The sequence below is a fragment of the Ovis aries genome, chromosome 25, assembly GCF_016772045.2.
Source record: "Ovis aries strain OAR_USU_Benz2616 breed Rambouillet chromosome 25, ARS-UI_Ramb_v3.0, whole genome shotgun sequence".
NCBI lineage: Eukaryota > Metazoa > Chordata > Mammalia > Artiodactyla > Bovidae > Ovis > Ovis aries.
This window is the reverse complement of record NC_056078.1, coordinates 779,455-803,150: the sequence shown is the minus strand read 5'-3', so window position 1 is coordinate 803,150 and position 23,696 is coordinate 779,455. Positions and strand designations below refer to the sequence as shown.

General features: G+C 43.7%; 1 protein-coding gene across 3 annotated transcripts in view; it reads right to left on the bottom strand.

Annotated features, from left to right (window-relative positions):
* Positions 1–23,696, bottom strand: part of RAB4A (RAB4A, member RAS oncogene family) — a 50,427-nt gene that overhangs the window by 25,426 nt on the left and 1,305 nt on the right. For 2 of the 3 annotated variants that reach the window (XM_027962123.3, NM_001161863.1), the window contains 1 exon segment: positions 1,241–1,321. In XM_027962123.3, coding sequence (XP_027817924.1) covers positions 1,241–1,321 — 81 coding nt within the window. 3 annotated transcript variants of the gene reach the window in all.

Genomic DNA, 23,696 nt, shown 5'->3' with positions numbered 1-23,696 from the left:
CTGGTTCACAGTTTATAGCCATAGGATAAAATTTAATTGCACCAGAAATCATCTGACAGCTGTGTTCCCTGCTTCCTGGGGACCTGGGGTAGGAAAGGGTTTGAGTCCAGCAGCCTGTCTCATCCTGCACATTCACCAGCACGCAGCTACTGGGCCAGCCTGGGAGGAAACGCCTCCAAAGGTGAGATCTAAAAACCAGGTTAACACACGGCTGAGAGAAATACTGTCGCTATGATCGTGAGAAGCGAAGGGAGGATGTGTGGGGAGAGTGTCTGCTCAGGCCAGGCACCTGGCCAGTGTCCCCTCTGCTGAGATGGAACAACACAGCGTCTACGTGACTGGTTCAGAACCCTGGGCCCACCCAGCAGATGAACGCTTGTTGATGCAGCGGGTCCTGGCGCCGTGACTAAGCCACACTGGGTCTCTGTCACCACACAGAGACTCCAGTGAGCTCCTGGTCGATGGAAACGGATGCAGCAGAAAACATTCTAGAATCGTACTCTTCAAGCTCTTTCCCAGGACACCCTCTGCCTGCATTCTACCCACCATCTAACATATCTCACACACCCTTACCTAGGATGAACTTTATTAAATGAAATTAATTCTGCTTTTGTGCCTTCATCTGACTATAGTAATATAGACAGGTCATTCTCCACAACTCTTTTGATAATTATAAAAGAAAGGTACACTTTAAGGGCCTTTCAAACCTACCATGTTTTACAATAGTTTGGAATACAAAATGTAACCTCCCTTACAACATGGGGCAAGTCAATGACAAAAGATCCTTCTGTGGGCAAAAGGCCTGGATTTGAGTCCTACATGTACAGTCACTACCTGTTTCTCTTCCTGTAAAAGGACTGATGACAACAACTGCCCTAATGACAACACAAGGCCACTGGTGGCCAAACACTACTTTATCCAAGAGGTACAGCTAGGGTTACCAGGCCACTCCCTGTCAGGAAATGGAATTCCACTGCATTATAAGGTATTTTAGCATGTGGAAAATGTACAGGACAATTTACTACATAATGAACAATGACCCACTATGAAACTGAAGTGCTAAATAATCAGATTATTAAACACTTAATAACATAAACTTTTACCGTCATTTTAAAATATTTGTAAACTACAACTTTCTTCCTGAAAACATATTCAGACGTTTTGCCATAAACAAGTTTGTGTCGGAGCACGCTCTCAGAAGACAGCATGAGAGGAGCACGGACCATGTGACGTCACTTACATTTTTTTTCAATAAACTGATGAAGCAAGCAAGACTTGCCAGTTCCTGCATTTCCAATGACCAAGAATTTAAACAAAAAATCTGAAACACAAAAAGAGACTGTGAACAATAACATTAAAACAAGTGCTATGAACTTAGACTACAGTCATAAAATTTCATGAGATTGTAATTGTTAACATCACAGAAAAAACAGGTAACTGAATATTTTGAGAAAACGGCAATAAACACATTGACTTACCTTTCCACCTTTTCAATATCTGGCTTACATGCTAACCCAGTGCCTTTTCTAACTTCTCTGTGGATAATTTCTTTTCTGAAAGTTTGAAATGTAATAACTATAGTGACAAAAGTGACTAAAATCTCTCTCTTTGCTATTCAAATAAATATGCACATCCAGTGACAAGTAAAAATCACTTAGAAACTTCAAATGCTTCCTATACAGAAGAAGAAACTTGGTAGACTCATGGGCTTTGGGAAATTGACTCTTCTTCTTTTAAAAAACGGGTGCAACCTATCTCCGCACTTGCTTCTGTGGCCTGGCCTCTGTTCCCGCACCTAGGGCTCAAGGGAAGGCTGGCTTCTGGTCAGTATTGCCCAATTTGGTCAGTATTCCATGTGTGAAATTTGTCTCACTCAATACAGGGACAGCTCTTCACTTCTTCTTTACACAGAGGAATATATTTAATTTGGGACCTTATTCTGCATAAACTGTAAAAAGAGGCTTTGTAGCATGGAACCTGTGAGTCAGAATGAGGGACACCAGTAGCCTGACATTGCCCTGGTGACTTATGCTGCTTTTTCTGATAACAAAGGAGTCTAGTTCTGCTCAGCCTAGCCTTGCTAGCACAGCTCCCACCCTCACGTGTTGACCACCACCCACCTCTGCCAATCCCCAAGCTGCAAGGCTCGCCTGTGGCTCTGGAGGCCCTGCTCTACCCACCTCTGCCGACCCCCGGGCTGCAAGGCTCGCCTGTGGCTCTGAAGGCCCTGCTCTATGCTTCTGGTTCCCTTGGCCGCACCTCTGATGCTGTCACCTGCACACTCCCGTTTTGGACCTGACCACACATTCCCAGCCCTGGCTCCTTCTCTCCCCCAGCTAAGCCCAAGCAGTCCATTTCTTTGCTTAGGCTTGGCCCAGCCCTGTTTCTAAGAACTACACTCATTATCACTCAGAGATTAAGCCTATTCCACCTCTCATATTTACGGGCACTTAAACTTGTAAGACAGTGCTATCAGGATTGTTAGCACTTACAAACACAGTTACATGCACCTCACTGCCTGTTTCAAAAGCATGCCACGCCCACGTTCATAACAGCACTATTCACAGCAGCCAAAAGCCAGGAGCAACCCAGCTATCCACTGATGGGTAAATAACAAACAAAATATGGCACATAGATACTTTGGAATATTATTCAGCCTTGAAAAGGAAGGAAATTCTGATACATGCTATAGTATGGATGAATTTTCACACTGTGCTAAGTGAAATAAGCCGGACATAAAAGAAGACATACCAGAAGATTCTATTCACATGAGGTGCCCAGAGTGCTCAAACTCACAGAGACAGAAAGCTGAATGGTGGTTGTAGGCGTGCTGGGGGAGAGGGAACGCACAGTCAGCATTCAATGATTACGAGCATCAGTCTGGAAAGATGAGAGTTCTGAGGATGATGGCGGCGATGGCTGCACAATGAATGTGAATGTGCTGAGCGCCAGGGCCTCTAAAACGGCCAATCTCATGGCACGTGTGCATTTCATCACACACAAAGCAAAACAGGCCAGGTCTGGTCATTTGCACTGCACAACTTTTACAGTCCAAGAAATTAAAACTTCCAAGTTAAAACGACAATACTAAAATTTCTCAATTTTGTTCAATATCCTCTTTGAGAAATAAAGCCCAATACATTGTTGCATAAGTTGTAAACACAGGAAAATGAGAATCAGGTAAAAATCCTGCCACCGTGTAGGCAAAAGTAAGTCTTGAGAGAGAAAATAATTTGTACACACAAATGGGAGTGTTTCTTATGCTTCATAAGTACACAGCAAAAGGAGTTTCAGTAATCCATCTAATCCTGAAACAAAACTCCTACGTCTAAGCACAGACTTTGACTTAAAGCTTGTTCCCTTATTATTTTCTGCTTTGGAAGTTTTGCTTAAATGGACTTCATTTGGACACAGGAGCCTGGTGGGCTACAGTCCATGGGGTTGCGAAGACTCAGACACAACTGAGCAACTAAGCACGCCCACGTGCGCATGCGCGCGCGCACACACAGTAACTGTTTTCCAGATCACACCACAGTCTCAACAGGTAAAAGGGTAACAATGTCAACCGATTTTACCTTGCTGGACAAAGACAAGTGAGATGTGCAATTTCCATATATGAAAATATTTAATTCCTCCAAAACACTCTTCACACTCTGAATCTTGTAGCTCAAAGAGGTTAAGTTTTCTTACTTAGGAAACGTTTTTGTTTGAAAACGCTTTTGGAGTCAAACCATTTAAAAAACTATACAGCTGACCTTTCAGGAAAAAGGACTGGAAAAAGCAGTAGGGGCCCTGGAGGGCTGTCAGTTTTGGGTCTTAAGACATGTGGGACCGAGTTCAAGAGTGGACCCATGTGAAGGACAGACAGAGTACAGAGGTCAACCTGAACTTTCGTCAAGGCTTGGCCTGAAGTGAAGGACAGGCTAGGAAACCCTCTCACCAGCTCAGCGGGACAAGGAGCCTTCTCTGACTCTGTCTGGCCTCTCAGCAAAACAAACAAACAAAAAACCATTCCCCTTTGAAGATTTATTATTGGCTGGCTCCACAGGAGTTTGATATTCAAACCAGAAAACACGTGTATGGTGAAACTCCAAGTCAAGAAATTTAAAACAGTAAAAAATGGCCCTAGACAGTGAGGTCACCAGGATGCCTGGAAGAAGCAAAGCAGATCACTCTGGAATCACACTGGCTCGCAGGTGGTGCTAGTGGTAAAGAACCCGCCTGCCAATGAAGGTGACGTAAAAGACTCAGGTTCAATCCCTGGTTTGGGAAAATACCCTGGATCAGGGCATGGCAACCCACTCCAATACTCTTGTCTGGAGAATCCCATGGGCAGAGGAGCCTGGAGGGCTACAGTCCATAGCGTCACCAAGAGTTTGGACACAGCTGAAGGGACTTAGCATACTGGAAGGACACATCCTCCAATCAGGATACTCAGGAGTCCCAGACTTATAGCTTCTCTGAAGATGAGCTCACAATTTAAAACAACAAAACACTCCAGGAAACAATCCATCATGAGTGAGTCAGCAGTCCAAAGATATTACACTCTTAAGAGTTTGATTTTAAAAAGAACCTGATAAGGGACTTCCCTGGTAGTCCATTGGAAGACTCTGCCTTCCAGTGCAGGGAATGCAGGTTTGATCCGACTGGGGGGCTGAGATCCAACAGACCTCATGGCCAAAAAAAAAAAAAGAATAAGAATCTGATGAAGTTTACTCAACATGACTGATACTATAAAAAAAGGAGTTGAATCCATAAGCAAAGAATAAAATGATATGAAAGAATATATCAATTTCTAGAATGTGGTTAGAAATGAAAGCTGCAGTCATCAGAAATAATCAATGGATAAATTAAAGAGCAGAATAAACAAAACTAAGGAGAAAATTAGTGGACTGGAATAGAGACTGGAGAAAATTACCATGAGGCAAAATAGAGAACTGAAGAGAGAGAAAATATGAGAGTTTAAGAAAAATGCAGAGTTGAAAGAAAGGGTCCCACATAGGTCTGATATGTATTTTGGAATAAAAGAGCGAGAGAGAGGATGTGGTATCGAAGGTCAATGTTAAACTGTAACAACAATCAGTAAGAAAGGAAAGACTCCCTACCAAGAAACTAGGCTCCTTTGGGGTTAACCAAAGGTCACCATCTTCAGTGCTGGGACAGAAGCGCAGAAACAGTGCACTGTCTAATGCAGAATTCAATATGCAATGGTCACCCTAAACACCACATGGACTTCTGCTTCCAAAGAGAGGGAGCAGAAAGAAGCACTTTTCCTCATTCCTCCTGCTCAGTACAACCTAGGATCCTAGGCATCACACATAAAAGAAACACAAGCAGACTTGGAAACGTGCAGCGAAGGTGAGAAACGGGCCAGAGACCTAGGGGCCTGAGGAATGACACTGGTTTTTTCCGTGGGTTTTTTCCTTTTCCCTCCTATCTCCCAGACAGGGAGCTGAACAAGCTAACAGCCAACAGAGGCAGATTCTAAGAAGCCACAGCAAAAGCCTGGTCTCTCTACTCACAGGACCAGGAAAGGCCAGCCTAGCAAGACAGAAAACTTACACAGAACTGCTCTATTCCAGGCAAACACTACAGGAAAAACTCACCCCAGGTCTCACCTGCTCAGGCCAGCAAAGGATGGATGGGAACCCGGACCGCCACCCTTTTGAGGCTCTAATGAGGTTCCCCCAACACCAGTAGGGTGCTGTCACAGAGACCAGGGACAGGGCGGGGCCCTCATTCCTGTGAGCCAGTTCTGAGCCGTCCTTGCCCCCACTGCATGGCAGGGGAGACACGGCGGTGACAGGGGGCAGAGGGCACAGGTCACAAGAGCTCTTATCCCAACTCAGCAGCACAAGCAGCAGCCCCTCCACCCGGATGTCCAGATGCTCAGACGGCAACCTGGACTTCCACCTCTACCTGGCAGTAAGAAGGCAGCACCTAGGAGCAGAAATGAGTTAAACAAGGTTTAAGTCAAGATCTAAGGCCTCATAACATAATGCAAACATGCCCATGTTTCGAGTAAAAATCCCTCATCATAGCAAGAACCAGGAAGACCTCAAACAAAGGAAGAATATCAACAGATTTCAATGCCAAGATGATAGAAATGTGAAAACTCTGACAAAGATTTTAAAGCGGCCATCATGAATGCTTCAACAAGCAATAAGAACATGTTTGAAACACATGAAAAGCAGATATCTTCACCAAAAAGAAAGTATCATCAAAGAAAAAGAAAACACATATAAGAACCAAATGGATATTTTCGAATTAAAACATACAATAACTGAAGTATGGGGCTCCGTGGATGGGCTAAAAACAAAATGGGGCAGAGGAAACAGTGAACTGAGCATCAAAGTGACAGAAAATATCCAATCTGAACAACAAAGAGAAAATAGACTGAAAATGTATTGATACAGGCCTCATGGACCTTTCAGACTACCAAAAAAAAAAAAAAAAGAAAGAAAAGAAATCTAACTTTCATGTCACTGGAGTCTCAGAAGGAGAGAAAACAGGATAGGGTTGAAAAAGCACTCAAAAGAAATAATGGCTGAAAACTTTCTAAATTTAGCAAGACAGCAATTCAAAAAGCTAGATTATTCCAAAGGGAAAGTGAAAGACACTCAGTTGTGTCTGACTCTTTGTGACCTGTATAGTCCATGGAATTCTCCAGGCCAGAAAGCTGGAGTGGGCAAGCCTTTCCCTTCTCTGGGGATCTTCCCAACCCAGGGATCGAACCCAGGTCTCCCACATTGCAGACAAATTCTTTACCAACTGAGCTATCGGGGAAGCCGGATTCTTTCCAACAAGAATCTAAATACATTCATGTCAAGGCACATCATACTTAAACTTCTTAAAACAAATAAACAAAAAAATCTTGAATGAAGCCAGAGAAAAATGATACCTTACCTAAAGGGAAAACACAATACTAGCGACAGCACATTTCTCATCAGAAACCATTGAGGCCTGAAAGGGCACACTATTTTTCAAGGGTTGCAAGTAAAGAGCGCTCCATTCAGAATCTTATACCCTAAAAATATCCTTCTAGACTGAAGGATTGAGACATTCTTAGAGGAAAAAAAGAGCTAACAGAATTTGTCACCAACAGCTCTACCCTAAAAGAATGGCTAAGGGAAGTCCAACAGACTGAAAGGAAAGGAATTCCCTGGCAGTCCAGTGGTTCGAACTCAGTGCTTTCACCACTGAGCCCAGGGTTCAATCCCTGGTGGGGAAACTACGATTTCAAAAGCCATGCCAAAAAATGAAAATAAAATAAATCCTGAAAGGAAGTGATAAAACAAATTATAATCATGGAACATTATACAAAGGAAAGTGAAGGTGAAATTATACAAATTATACAAAGGAAGAACATGGTAAACATATTTTGCTGTTTAAGCAAAAATGGTTAACACTATTTGATGTACCTCTAAACAACAGGAAATATTTAAGACCATTCTAAGTGAGGGAGGGTGAAGGAATGCACAAGTCCAGCTCAGACATACTGCGGTTCAGTCCCAGTTCACTGCAACAAAGCAAAACTCACAGTAAAATGAGCGGCACAAATATTTCGGTTTCCCAGTGCATATAAAGTTACGTTTATCTTTCAGTCTAGTCAGTCTGCAACAGCATTATGTCTAAAAAATGTATTCCCTTTAATTAAAAGTATTTTATTGGTATAAAACCTTAACCATCCACTGACCTTCCAGCAAGTCACAGGGTCAGAATCTTTTGCCACAGTAACATCAAAGATCACTGGTCACTATAACAAGTATAGTAATAATGCAAAACTCTAAAATATTTTGAGAATTACCAAAACACGTCCCAGAAACAAGAGGTATGCAAATGTTACTGGAAAAATGATGCCAATAGACTTGCTCAATGGAGCATTGCCACAAGCCTTCAATTTGTTAAAAAAAAAAAAAGTCTCTGTGAAGCACAATAAAGCAAGGTTTGTCCATAAGAGAAGGTAAGGGTTTCACACTTCGCTTGAACTAGTAAAACAATGACACAAGCAGACTGCAGTATGTACCTATGATGTAATACCTGGCGCAACCACTAAAAAAGCTATGCAAAGAGACATACTCAGAAGCACTATAGGTAATTCAAAAAGAATTCTAAAAAATGTTCACATAAACCCAGTAAGACTAGAAAAAGAAAAGAGAAAAATGAAAAATCGAGCAGAAATCAAAAATATAAAATGGCAAAAATAAATTCTAATAGACCAATAATTAGATTAAATATAAACTACATAAATATACCAATTAAAAGACAAAGATTGACAGTGAAGATGAAAAAAAGCCCAACTATCAGCTGCCTACAAAAAACTCACTTAAATTTTGATGTTCAGGCACATTGAAAGTAAAAGGATGAAAAAAGCTCTATCATGCAAATATTAATCTAAGTAAATCATTATCATTATCAGATACAACAGTCTTCAGGGCAAAGAAAACGACCAAAGACAGAAATGGTCACTGTAACAATAAAAGGGAAAATCCGCCAATAAGACACAGGAAACTTTAATGTGTGCACCATAAAACAGAGCTACAAAACACATCAAACCAAAACTAAAAAGAGAAAACTAAAAAGAGAAATAGAAAAGCCCAAAATTATAGCAGAGACATCAACACCTTTCTCTCAATATTGACAGAAAAACTAGACGGAAAATAGCAAAGACAGAATAATTCAGCACAGAAAACCACTAGCATGGAGCAGGACACGTTCTTTTCAAGGGCCCATGTATCAAGATAGACCACACCTTGGGCCATAAAACAAATCTCAGCAAATTTAAAAGAACTAAAATCATGTAGAATGTGTTCTCCAAACACAAGGAATCAAAATAGAAATTTGTAATATATATACAATAAGAAAATCTCCATTCATTGGAAGGATTGATGCTGAAGCTGAAGTTCCAATACTTTGGTTACCTGATTCGAAGAGACAACTCATTAGAAAAGACCCTGATCCTGGGAAAGATTGAAGGCAGGAGGAGAAGGGGATGACAGAGGAGGAGATGGTTGGATGGCATCACCGACTCAAAGGACAAGAGTTTGAGCAAGCTACGGGAGATAGTAAATGACAGGAAAGCCTAGCGTGCTGCAGTCCATGGGGTCACAAAGAGTTGGACATGACTGAGTGACTGAACAACAAAGAAAATCTCCAAATACTTGGATACTAACCAATCTACATCTACATAAACCATGATTTAAAGAGGAGGTCTCCTGGGAAATTGAAAAATGCACTGAACCAAAAGGAAATGAAACTACAACCCATCAAGAGTTGTGGATTACAACTAAAGCAGAGCTGAAAGGAAAATTCAGAACACTGAATGCATATATTAGAAAAGAGGAGAAGTCTCAGTCAATTATCTAAGCACCCATCCTGAAGAACCTGGAAAGAGAAGAGCAAGATAAATGTAAAGCAAACAGAGGAAAGGAATAAAGAGCAGACATCAGGGAAATGAAAGACAAAGAAAATCCATAATTACAGCTGGTTCCTTGAAAAGGTCAATAAAATTGACAAACGTCTAGCATAACTGATGAGTTCAAGGTCTGGAAGTTGATCAAGGGAAAAGAAGGTCCTTGAGATGGTCTCAGCACACAACCACCTTTGTTTTGGTAGCGCTTTGACAGGGTGCATGGGAGGGAAACCCCTCACCACAGGAGGCCTTCCTACTGTCTCCAAAGGGGGAACAGGGCCTAGAAACTCCCAGACATCCAGCATCGCACCCCAGGGAACTCAGTGTCCACGTCATGTTGCTCAGCAGCCGGGCTGGCAGCACCTGCGGGAGCTCTGTCTCAGCCCCAGTTTGTTTAGCAAAGATGAGTAGATGAGTGTGTGGCTTCCTAGGGTATTCAAAGCAGGCAGCCTCTGAATGGCTAAAAACACGCATATTGGGGCTAAATTTAAAGTAACTGAGTGTATAAATAAAAGGTTGTTGCTGAGCCATGAAAGACGCTGGGATTCTTGGCCTCTAGAGGAGAGGAATCAATCCCAGGCCAGTGACGAGCCTTGATCACTCAGCAATTCTGTGTAATAAAAGTTTTATTGAAGTATAAAAGAGATAGAGAAAATTTCTGACATAGACATCAGAAGGGGGCAGAAAGCGTGCCCCCTGCTAGCCTTTAGCAGTACGTTATATACCTATCAGCAAGCTGTTAATTAGAGAGAGATGTCTCAAAACTCAGAGCGGCAGCAGGCCCCTCACCTACAACATGCGTTTTGAGATAACACTGGCACCAGGTGAGTCATCTGGGCCATAAAAGGGTTGACATGAATCTTGAAGAAAGGCAGGTTTCCAGGTAAATATAGAGTTTCATTAACATAGATTAGGAGACCAGTGTATGAGTAAAACATACTGGTTTGTTGAGCCCTGATTGGTTCTGGGTCTTAAGCGGAAACTTACAGTTCTTAAGCAGAACCTGAAGACAGAATCTAGGGTAAATACACCGGGTATCGTCATGGCAACACAGAATTTTAAAAGAAACCTCCTTTTAATTTTGTACAGAGAAGGAAAAAAATCTGACACGTGTAGTTTGTTTCCTCCTGCCGCTTAAAAGAGAAACTTAAAAAATGTCTAACACTTGCAGCCCATTTCCTCTGTTTGGAGACCCCTGGCCTTCTTGCCTGTTACCCTTTCATTAAGAACAGAGTTCGGTGCCAGCAGGCTTCAAACTAACGTCTCGGCTGGTTATGAAGAAGAAAACCACAGAGGGACCAATACGCAGGGCTATTTTAACTCATTTATGTAACAAAGACTGACAACAACAGCAACAACAAAGAGAGGGCACAAATGGCCGATTTCAGGACACAGCACTAGACCCAGCAGGGTAACGAAGGAGTCACCGTGCACACTTGAATTTGTCAACAACAGTAACACATGAAATAGACCAATTCTTTGAAAACAAAAAGTACTACAACTCACCAACGTAAAATAAATAATTTAAGTAGTGATATAACTATGAAGGAAACAGAATTTGTAATTTTAAAACAAATGAATGTTCAGGCCAGGATGGTTTTACTAGAGAATCCTATAAACATTCAGAAAAGAATCAACACCAACTCAGACATAAATGGTTGCAATATTTTCTTAGAAATAAGAAATAAAAGCAAACATAAATGGGACCTAATCAGCTAAAAAGCTTTGGTACAGTAAAAGAAACCATTAACAGAATGAAAAAACCACCTATCCACTGCAAATATTTGCAAATAATGAGACCAACAAGGGATTGACAAAGAGCTCATCCAACTCAATATAAAGAAAATGAACAATCCATCTGAAAAATGGGCAGAAGACCTAAATAAACATTTCTCTGCAGAAGACTAACAGATGGCCAACAGGCACAGGCAAAGATGCTCAGCATCACTGATCATCAGGAAAATGCAAATCGGAACCACAATGAAGTACCACCTCAGGCTGGTCAGAATGGCCACCATCAAAAAATCTACAGAGAGCAATGCTGGAGAGGGTGGAGGAAACCCTCCTATACTGCTGATGGGAATGTAAATTGGTGCAGCCACTACGGAGAAGAGTTCCTTAAAAAACTAAAAATAAGTTGCCATATGATCCGGGTATACCACTCCTGAGTGTATATCCAGAAAGACAAAAAAGCTCTAATTTGAAAAGATACACCCCAATATTCATGAAGCATCAAGTACAATCAATATCTTATAATAGCCCAGAAGGGAAAATAATCTGCAAAAAGTATGTAAATGAATCACTTTGCTAGATGCCTGAAACTAACACAACATTGTAAATGAACTATAATTCAATAATTAATTAACTAAAAAAATCAAACCCAGTTAGAAAATGGGCATACACCATGAACAGGCATTTCACTTAAAAGAATATACAAATGACAAATAAGAATGTGAAGATATGCTTAAGATCATTAACCAATAATCAGGGAAATGTAAATAAAGCCATCATGACGTGTCGCTACACATCTATCAGGAAAGGCTAAAATAAAAAGTAATGACAGCAACAAAAGCTGACCAGGATGCACAGAAACTAGACCACTCACACATTGCTGGAAGAAATATAACATGGAACAGTGAATTTAGAAAACAACTTGACAGTTTCTCAAAAACACTGAACACGCAACCACCAGATGACTCAGCAACTGAACTTCCAGGCATTTACCCAGAAAAATGAAGACTTATGTTCCCACAAAACCCTGTACACGAGTGTCTATAGTAGCTTCATTTGTAACAGCCAAAAACTGAAAAGAGCCCAGATGTTCTTCAACAGGTGACTGGTTAAACAAATTATACATGCAGATCAAGAAACACTACTCAGCAATAGAGAGGAGCGAACCATTGATACTGCAATAAGCGGGATGGATCTCCAGAGAATTATGCTGCGTGAAAATGCCAATCCCCAAAGATTCGACACTGCGTGATTCTATTTACAGAACAGTCTTGAAACAGACGAAAAGATCAGTAGTTGCCAGGGGACAGGGAGAAAGAGTATTCAGGGGCACAGGAGAGATACTTCTGCTGATAGAAGCGATCTATATCAGCAGTTATGGCAACATCAACATTCTAGTTACCTTAGACAGTTTTGCAAGGGGGATGGGGAAATTTTCTATTTTTCTTAAACCTGGCTATGAATCTATAAAGATCTCAAAAGGACAATGACTCTGTAAGTTTACTCTGCACATCCCAAACTGAAAGGATTACTTAAGGCTGGGCTTCATAGAAGTCCTACCTAGAGGGAGGGGAGCAGGTGAGATGCGAGGTATGTGCCCTGTTGCTTCCAGTCTGGAGATACATGTGTTTGGGTGATGCAAACACAACCAAGGACCACAATGGACAACCACTCATTCCCTGCAGGTGACAAAAATCCAACTTAGGAAGAGTTTCTACTAAGTTCCTCCTGTGGACGACGGGATGTGAATTTCACAGCCTCTCCCAGAGATGAGTGCCTTCCTGTACAAACGGTCTCCCCTTGGAGCATGAGGTTGGATGGCTTATCACAGCAGCAAATCTCTTAACACACCAGGCACGTAGCCATAGATTTAGTAGAAAATGTGCTGGTTTTACTGATTAATTTGTTTTTACGATCTGTGGGATATTTTTCTCTTTCTTTGCTTGAAGTTGGATGACATACACATTGCGTGTCACGTATGTTTCACATGTCAAGTGCACAGTGCCTAATAGCTACAAAAAGGCTTACAGGAGCAGAAAACTAGCCATGTTACAGAGTAACTAATGGAGGGGTGTGAGATACATTGTTAGGTTGTATATGATAATTAAGTGTGAACTAAATAGTTTTGTCCACTTGAGTGGGATTGATGTTGCTTTATTACAGTGGATGTTACTTTGCTCAAAATTACAAAGAAATTTTCGGCATACAACTTCCGATCATTACATTCACCTGATGAGGGTTTCCTCAGAATGAGTTAAGCTGTAGGGTGGGGGAAAGACCATATTCTAGAACAGAAGATCTAAAATAGATCTATGCTACTAACGCACTTTTTTTTGGGGGGGAGGGGACATATTGCATGGCATGCAAAATATCTTAGTTCCCTGCAGTTGAAGCTCAGAGTTTTAACCACTGAACTGCCAGGGAAGTCCATGTATTTTTAATTTTGCATGATAAATGTTGAATGAAATGACAAGAAAGGTATTGAGTAATTAGAAATCAGTCTTGGGCAAAAGTCAGTCATTGAGGAACACAGACGAATTCACATCAGGAAAAAAATGGCCTCCACTGAAACAGCTAACACAAAGCCAGGGGATTAACTCCAGGGTGAAATCTCATTTGGAATGTACTGACTCATTTTTACACTCATTTCAAGCAACCTCCAATTTCCTGGAGCACGGGAGGTTGGCAGCACATGCTACAGTATGGCTGTGGCCACAGGGACAATGACAGCCAGTGACAGGGCGCTGGGCCAAGAAGGGGTGCTAAGAGCCCCGCACACCCACCAGCCGGCCCCCAGCCTCCAGAGACAGCGCCGCACACCCACCAGCCGGCCCCAGCCTCCAGAGACAGCCCCGCACACCCACCAGCCGGCCCCAGCCTCCAGAGACAGCCCCGCACACCCACCAGCCGGCCCCAGCCTCCAGAGACAGCCCCGCACACACACCAGCCGGCCCCAGCCTCCAGAGACAGCCCCGCACACTCACCAGCCGGCCCCAGCCTCCAGAGACAGCCCCGCACATCCAACAGCTGGCCCCCAGCCTCCAGAGACAGCCCCGCACATCCACCAGCTGGCCGCCAGCCTCCAGAGACAGCCCTGCACATCCACCAGCTGGCCCCCAGCCTCCCGAGACAGCCCCGCACATCTAACAACTGGCCCCCAGCCTCCAGAGACAGCCCCGCACATCCACCAGCTGGCCCCCAGCCTTCAGAGATAGTCATGCTGGGTAGACCAGATGCCCTCTGCCTGCCCAGTGTCTCCCACAAGCACTGGTTCTGCTTTTAAGGTTCCCACAGATCTGAAAGGAAGCACAGGTAGAAGATGGCCTTGACTGCAGGATTCACTCCATGTGTTTCCCTTGCTGGGACGGCGGGGTCACCTGAGAGTGGGTTCTGGCCTCTGACACCAACAACTGAGATGAGAAAGCCTGAAGATCCGGAGAACGCATCCCTGTTGCAGAGGCAGGTCCACAACCTACACCCGTGATCCTGGAGGAGACCTGGGGAGGCAGGGCCTGTGAGGGCCGAATGGGAAGGGAAGCTCAGGAGGGTCGGCTGCGAAATGCCCAGGGTCCGACCCCAAGGGGAGCCAGGTCACCGGGGGTGGGGGCCGCGGAGGCCACAGGAGAACCAGGGAAGTGAGAGGATGCAGACAAACGTCACGAGCAGCTCTGAGCGGAAGCTTAGGTAGGATGGAAAGTAAAGCCGGGGCAGTGAGAGGAGGGGGTGGTGTGGACGCCAGCAGACAAGAAGTGACCGCAAGAACAGCGGATGACTAGTGACGCCCGTCCCTGAGACCCGACAGATGAGGTCTGCGCAGAAGGCAGGGCTGAGTCTCAGCCAGGGACACAGGCAGCAGGAACAGGGCCGAGGTGAGGCGTGGAGGGAGACAGACACAGGTGGAGAAAGGGCAGGAGAGCAGGGCGGCTCCTCAGTGCGGCCCCTTTCTCCTCCGGTCATCTAGCGTAGGGCAGCTTGGGGCTTAAGGAGAGCACAGGGAAGGTGCAAACAACCGATGCAGAGGAAAAGCAAGAGGGCCAGGAGACGGGGAGGGTGGCCAGGCACCAGCGAGCTCCCTGCCAGAGGCAAAGGCCACCCATCTACAGGATCTCAATGGGAGAAGAGCTCTGTCCACAGGGCAGCAGGCGGGGCAGGCGGTGGAGAGCCAGGCTGGGGTCCCAGGGTGAGGGCAGCTGAGGAGCAGACAGGGGAAGGCAGGGTTGTGGGCGGCACAGCTGGAGACAGAGCCGCTCACCTCCTGAACAGAAGGGGCCGGAGGGGCAAGGGACACCGGCCAGTGGGCAGCTGGGGACGCAAGAGGTAAAAGCCTGGAAGTAGGGGCAGAAGAGAAGCTTGGAAGGGGACTGGCGATGACATCAAAAAATCGAGACGCCAAAGCTGTTGAGTGACTCCTGCGTGGGGACCCTGCGGCTGCCCGGGGTGGGCAAGGAGCTGGGGTGGAAAGCAGGACCTCAGGGTAGGGGACCTTGGTGGGCGGGTGAAGGAACAGCCGCAAGGACCCCGGGGAAGAGCAACGGGGAGGAGCTAGGAAGGCACAGAACATCACGCCGCACGTTCTGCAAACAAAGCTCTGGTTTACTGGGTGGCAGGAATCAAGCAGCAGAACCCCTGGCAGAGCGCTGGCTGAGGCAAGGTGGCCACACAGTGAGCTGCAGGCGGCAGGGACACACACACACACAGACACAGACACACACACACAGACACAGACACACACACACAGAGTTCACGTCCAAGGCACAGGCCCCCAGCGCTGCTCAAGGCAGAGGGCGGGCTCTGAGCCGCGTGGACAAGCTTGCGTGGGTCTGGCCCGCTGCAGGTCTGAGGTGGGCACCCAGTTCCTCAGCAGGTGAGTAAGCCCAGCCAGCAGCCCAGCGTCAAAACCACAAGTTCGTAGGTGACTTCTACTTGATGTAATAGTATTTTTTGAAAAAAAGAAAAGAAATTATTCTCCTGAAGTAGAAAATGACCCAGAAAAGCAAGCTAGTGGCTGGTGAAGTAGATAGAAATGAAGAGAGCTAAACAAAAAGCAACTATCTTTACCCAGGAAATAAGTTAGGACCCTTTAAGGAGCAGAATGTTTAATCTGATTGAGGTATTTGAAAGGAAAAAATCATTTAAAGAAATAAAGGCAAGTTGTTTGTCAAAAAGTTTTAGAGAACTCTCCAACTAGGGTAATAAAAGGGGAAAAACTGTTATTTTTGTATTTGAGGATTCACACAGACAGTGTGTTTTTCTAAACCACAAGTTTGAAGCAAGCATTGAGTAGTATCTGCAACTTTAGAGATTACACAGATCTATGAAAGCACCCCTCCCAGATGGGAGAGGTTTTCAGCATTAGCACCTACTTCCCAATTCTGTCTTAAGAGTTAGATTTTGACTCGTATCCAATATCCAATGTTTGTGGAGAACACGCCCCTAGAGCTGTGCGATCCAGGGGGTCACCAGTGATCAAAGAGTATAAGGAGGAGACAGATTTCTGTATGGGAAAGAAAAACAGAGTAAGACCTTGACTACCTTTGAGAACGAGTTCAAATGCCAGCCCCGCTGCCCTCAGCTCTGGGACCCTGAGCAGGCACCTGGCCTCTTAGTTTCCTCACCTGTAAGTGGGTCCCAGTGTTTACCTTACTCTGTCCTGATGAAGACAGAAAGTACTTTGTGTAGGTTATTCTAATTTCACCCTTTATCTAGAGATTAAGATTATAATTCAGGCTGACATACCCATGGCTTCCTTAAAATAAGGAAAGATTTCCTAATATAAGGGAAACAGAGTAACAGGTCAATACCAGAAGAATCTTATTCAATGATATTGACCTGAAAGGTACTTTAGTCACATGACTGCTAGAAATGACACTGTTCTTGGGGAAATTTACTTTATCACTAAATAATACATATAAGAAGAAATACAGAGAGGGTCAGTTTTAACTTATAACGCTTTTAATAGTTGTGAATATTTATTGAACTTGTTTATCTAAAAACAAACTTTAATATTAATTTTACCAATAAAGTTTTATTGATGTTTAGACTAGGAAGGTCTCTATGGATTTTAATATTAAAAAGACAATCCAAAATAAGGACTTCATTCTTATAAAGGTATGTGACAGGTATACTAACCTAGTTTACTCATGTATTTATGGCAGAATTACTCATGGTGCTAATTTAAGGAGTGAGGAAATCCAGTACTCTTGCCTGGAAAATCCCATGGACGGAGGAGCCTGGTAGGCTGCAGTCCATGGGGTCGCTAAGAATTGGGCACGACTGAGCGACTTCACTTTCACTTTTCACTTTCATGCACTGGAGAAGGAAATGGCAACCCACTCCAGTGTTCTTGCCTGGAGAATTCCAGGGATGGCGGAGCCTGGTGGGCTGCCCTCTATGGGGTCGCACAGAGTCGGACACGACTGAAGCGACTTAGCAGCAGGAGCAGCAGCAGCAATGGTCACTAAATAACTGACTTTCATTTCCCCTCCAAAGTATTGTCACGGTCAAGGTGGTTCTGAAGGTGAATGTTAGTCTTCAAAATACCAAATGCTTCTATCAGATTCACAGAGACAGTAAAAACTAAGATTAAATCAAAGTATATTGTGTCTGCAAAATAAGAAAAATTTCACTCTTCTTACGAAGATCAGGGATTCTGACCTGTACACACCCGTGGCGGGGCCCACGCCCTTTCCACAGCTCTGATGCAGCTTCCACACCAGAGAAGAGACGTCTAAGTTTGCATCTACTTCAGTAGGATTACTAACTGGAACAAATTAAGTTCAATTGAACTGCAGCTGACATTTTTTTTTTTGGAGACTAGGAGGTGCTACTGCTGTAGATGTCTGTCTAACATTCAGGCTCCTCTGTCTGTGGAATTTTCCAGGCCAGAATACTGGGGTGGGTTGTCATTTCCTAACTCAGGGGATCTTCCCAACCCAGGAAGCGAACCTGCATCTCCTTTGTTTCCTGCACTGGCAAGAAGATTCTTTACCACTGAGCCCCCTGGGAAGCCAGAAACACAGGCTTAAGACAATCATAGCCAGACATTACCTGCCTGTAACTGGCCCAGGGCAGGTACTTGACCTAACTTGGCCCAATGACATAGGAAGGAAGGACTTTATTTCATAAACATGGGAAAGCACTCCTCTTTCCTGTGGATGTAAATAAGGAAGGGTACTCAGATTACAAATAGTAGTCGTTTATGACTCAGGAAATGAGGGAAGAGATAACAGGGTCAGAGGAGAGAGATGCTAAGAATTTAGGTCCCCACTAACATGACTGTGCTTCTCAATCAAGTGGCCCTGAAACCTCATCTATAGCTATTTGCAAAAACACATTTTCATATCATCCATGCCACCTGCAGTTGGAAACCTACTTGATAAAATGACCAAAAGAGCTAACTATTTATATCTATTGAACGGAAATTTTCTTCTAAGCATAATTAAAAGAAAAATTGTTTTTAATTTTTGGTCATGTAGAGTCAATTTATAAACAGAAGGTGGTTAAATGAACATGGATATAAAACCAGGGGAGTACATTTAACAAATACATATTTAGTAACTACCAGCTGCCAGGTATTTTAATATTTGGTGAGCACAGTCAGGTCACCTGGTGTCTGTGCATTCAGTGGGGAGAGGACTGCCGGGGTGCCCCAGGCGCCAGGGCAGGGCACCAGGCTCCCTGACGTGCCTGAAGGCCACAGCAAGGCCTGCCTCTGGGCTCTGTAGCTCCAGGCCACCAGCTGCCCTCCAGCTGTCCTGTTCTCTCCACGCTCAACTGAGCAGGGCCACGTGCTGCCACCCAAGAAGCACCCTCAGCTCCAAGCACTGGGAGCTGATTTCAGATATGACTGGTGGAGGGAAGCCCATTTACAAAAAGAATGCCTGGGTAACCTCTTTAGGGGATGTCTTAATTCGAATTGCGTTTATATCACATACAGTGTAAAAAACTGGTAGCCTTCTACCATAACAGGACCTCCCTGGTGGCTCAGATGGTAAAGTGTCTGTCTACAATGCAGGAGACTCGGGTTCAATCCCTGGGTTGGGAACATCCCCTGGAGAAGGAAATGGCAACCCACTCCAGTACTCTTGCCTGGAAAATCCCATGGACAGAGGAGCCTGGTAGGCTACAGTCTATGGGGCCGCAAAGAGTCGGACACGACTGAGCGACTTCACTTTCCTTTCTACCATAAAGAAAAGAATTAAACTAATCTTCGAATTTGCTTTTCTGTTCACCCTTGCCTTCTGTTTCATGTTCTGTAGCGGAGAGGGAAACAGACCACCTACCTTTCCTACAGGCTGTCCAGGGACTGGTCACAGCACGAGGGACAGACAGTTACGCAAGCAGCCCCCTGCCTTCAAAGAGTCTGTGGTCTGGTCTCAAAAGAGACAAGCTTTGTCACCACTCAGAGTTGACTGAATTGCAAAACAGATCTGCTAAGTCCCCACAGGCAGCAACGAGTGTTTATTTTATGAGGACGGCTGTCATAACCCATGTAAGCAAGTGAACCAGAGAAACCACCGTAATGAAGTGAGCACCTCGCACATAATAATATTGTATATTACAACAAAGAGGGGAGAGAGGCTGTGTTTTTAAGTCCTCAGTCTCTTTTCTGGAAGATTCAAAATTCATATTTAAAAACGATAAACCTCCCTCTAAAATACATCCTCTCTCACCTTCCCTGGAGTCAAGTGGTTAAGAATCCACCTGCCAACGCAGGGGACACCGGTTTGATCCTTGGTCCAGGAAGATCTCACAAGCCAAGGAGCAACTGAGCCTGTGTGCCCCAACGAAGACCCAACAAAGCCAAATAAGTCAAGTTAACTAACAAAATAATACTCTCATCATAAATTGTTAGTACTTTATAAATGGTGTCCTTCCCTCCATATCTAAATATTAGCCACTTTTTAAGACTTCTTAAATGCCCAAAGCCGAGCACATAAGAGAAACAGAAAGAGTTAGAAGGCCAAGGTCACTGTCATCACATAAGGAGGTACCATTCTGAGCGCAGGGTTGCATCTGGCTGTGGCAGAGCAACCAAGTGTGGTTCCTCCAGGTATCACATCTGTCATCATCAGGGATTTGTTTACTGGACAAATTTCTCTCAATGCAAACTTATTTTTGTTTAGAAAGCTCTGTGGGGATTACCAAGGGAGACAATCTGTAGAGACAGAGTCCTTTGACTTGTGCGCCGTGCTGAAGTCCACTATCCTCTACATCTGTCCTTCTTGATCCATCTCTTAAATGACAGTACCCTGCACATCACTTCAGGTTTTGATTCACAGCTAAAGGGAAGCAAAAGTATTCATCAGACACACAGAACTCAGCTATTACCAAGATGAGACTGGCAGGGAAAGCTGTGACATCCAAAGACAAGTGTTACAGGATGCATAGGAATCAAAGGTTTTCCCTCAAACTATTTTCCCTGGCGAGTATTCTAATAGTTATTAGAAGTGGGAAAAAAAAAATCTATTACATCAGTCTGAGCAATTTCTAGAGGATGGTTTAAGAGAAAAGGAAAAAAAACAAAGAAACTCCAGCTTCCTTCTTATTCCAAAAGACATTCAGAGCAAAGATTACCTCCTAGGCAAATGGGGAAAACAAGAGTCTGCGGAATAGCAATGAGTAATCAGCTGGATTTGGGACGTAGGCCAGGCTACCCCTAGCCCATCCACATGGAAGAAGTAGGTAGGAAGTTGAAAACAAAGGTATTTAGCTTGAAGGACTGATGTGGCTAGAAATATTTAGGAGACTTCAGAGAAAGGCAAGTAACAGGCAAAGACTGGAGTGCCTCGCAGTTCAAATGACCATGAAAAATTCTCATAAACTTTTGATTTCTCAAAGACCAATGTTTTCAAAATTCCATGGCCTGGAGGCACCACACATAGCGCCTTGATAATGCAATTGTGGTCTTTAGACCAACAGCACCTGCATGGCCAGGGAGCTGGGCAGGTGCAGAAGTGAATATGCAAAACCAGAATTTGCATCTTAAACACACCAGTGGGCTGTGGCACGTGCAGTTGAGAACCACAGCGGCAGTGTTCCCCAAATTCTGGTCTTTGTTCACCAATTTTCCATGGTGACAAAAATACAAACACTTAAAATGACAAATTCATCCACTTTAGGGAAATGTCCTTTATTCTGAGGTCACATGCTTCCTCTGTTGACATTTTTTATATGCCCTAACAAAATACAGTAATGGCAATTAAGTGATCTCCCTAACAGCAAGTTATCTCATACTTCACTGGAACCAAGGTGAATTTGAAGACATATGTCCTGTGCCTAGAATATTCTGCTTACTCCACTTTGCCTTATCAAGACTAAATTTCTCCTTGAATCATATTTTGACTATTATGTATCGATTTCCTGTGGCTGCTATAACAAAATACCACAAACTGGATCGCTTATTTCGTAGTCTTCATAGTTTTAGGCTAGAAGTCCAAAGTCAAGTTGCCCGTCAGCCTCTCTGAGGACTCCAGGGAAGGGCTCCCTCCTTGCCTCTTCCTAGCTTCTGGTGGCTGCTGGCCACTCTTGGCGGTCCTGGGCTTGTAGTTCTTCAAACCACATTCCTTCCTGCGTGAGTCCACATCCAAATTCCTCTCATCTTACAAGAACTCCAATGCATGAGAGCTCACCCTAACCCGACATGACCTCATCTGAACCTAATTACACCTGTAAAGACCCTGTTTCCAAACAAGGTCACAGTCACAGGGTGCCTGCGCTTAGGACCTGAACATACCTTTTGGGGGATACAATTCAACCCACAGCAGCATACAATCACACATTTTAAAAAGAAAATATCCTGATAATTCTCAAAATTATATGGTAAATACTGTAATATTTTCGAACTAAAGCACAAAATAAAAATATTAAGAGTCCATTGTAATAAAGCTAGTACAGGACCAACAATTTGTGTTCTTGCTTCATAAATTGTCATGGTAGAATGCATAAATTACAGTGTGTATAGAGATTTGGCTTAGATTTTTTTCCTCATTCTCAAACTGCCCCAGCCCTTAAATCTTTTTTTTTTTTTTTAATTTCTAGCATCTTCTATACCACTTATACTTTTTAGCTCCTTTCTGAACATCACTGCTTGATATTAATATTTGATTTGTGAGTTTTTGTCTCACAAATCTTGGTATCAGAAATCACCTAAAGCCAATCTGTGATCAGCCAATCGATCTCCTTGGGAAGTCCCAAGCCACATCAACTGGCCAGGCCTTTAAGAATGCTGTGAATTTAACGGTATTTGTGAAGCACTGTTTAGGGATAATCAGCCGGAGCTTTCAGTCAGAAACCGGTATGTTTGAGATTTCAATGTTGTATTGCAATATTACATAAAGTATTACATAAGGTATGGTATTCATGTGGTTGGTGTTTCTGGAGCAGCAAAATGTTGAACACCAGTCACTGGAAGGTGAAACACTGCCTTAAGAAGCTAAAAGGCATGCGGACACAGCTCATGAACGTGTACTCATTAACAGTATACTGGTAAGCAATAGTTCTTCGTTTTTCATCATATCCCTGGCCAACTACAGAGATTCCTTTTCCAGAAGAGAGAAAGTGAGCACAGAGTACTAAGGAGTTTAAAGATTAGGAAAACATTCCTTTACCATCTACCTAACAGGCAAACGTCTGAAAGGAGGGAAACTGTTTTCCATCTGGGAAACAATGCTATGCAAATCTACCAATGATAAGTGAAGGTGATTGCTTGGTTTGGGGTGACTTTTATTTTGGGTTAGCACTGTGAAGTGCCACACTGCTCTTGCTAAAACTAAATTTCTATGTGTTTCACTTAATTTCTTCTATTAGAGGGAAGGACTACAATTAGTAAAAACTAAAAACATATTTGGAAGCCACCATGAAAGAAGAGGAATAAAGGTCAAAGCCTGATGAACAGAATTTGATCAGTTGACCTGTGATGCTCGATGAGCTCTGTCTGAAATGGAGACACCATCTTTTATCAAGGTTATCATTTCATACAAAATATGGTGTCTCCACTTCAGAGGAAATGGCAATCCACTCCAAAATTCTTGCCTCAAGAATCCCATGGACAGAGGAGCCTGGCAGGCTACAGTCCATTGGGTCACAAAGAGTCAGACACGACTGAAGCAATTTAGCATGCATGTTTCACATGAGACAGATGAAACATAAAAGCTCCATCTTTCAGTCCTCCTCCTAACTCGTAACCCCACTTGGTTTCTTACTTGGACTTTCCACTGCTCCCATGTGCTCCTTCTCCAGGTCAGAGAGGGAAAAAAAAGCGTGGGGAAAGGAGCACTTGAAAAATAAAGAAAAAGCAAAAGCATAACCAACACTTGCTGGAGAAATGGATTTTTTTTTTTTTTTTTTAGGAAATCTGACTATGGTTCTCTATAGAGAGGCAGACCACGTGGATGTGGCAAGTACAGTAACATTAGAAGCTCTGACAACACTGATCCTTACAAGCCAGGGGTGTGGTTTCCGACTCCCTAAACCTTCTAGGAATAGCTGTCTTGCTCCCAGTGTTACCAAGAACAAGGCAGGTACCAGGCACAGGAGTGGCTGAAGGTGGAGC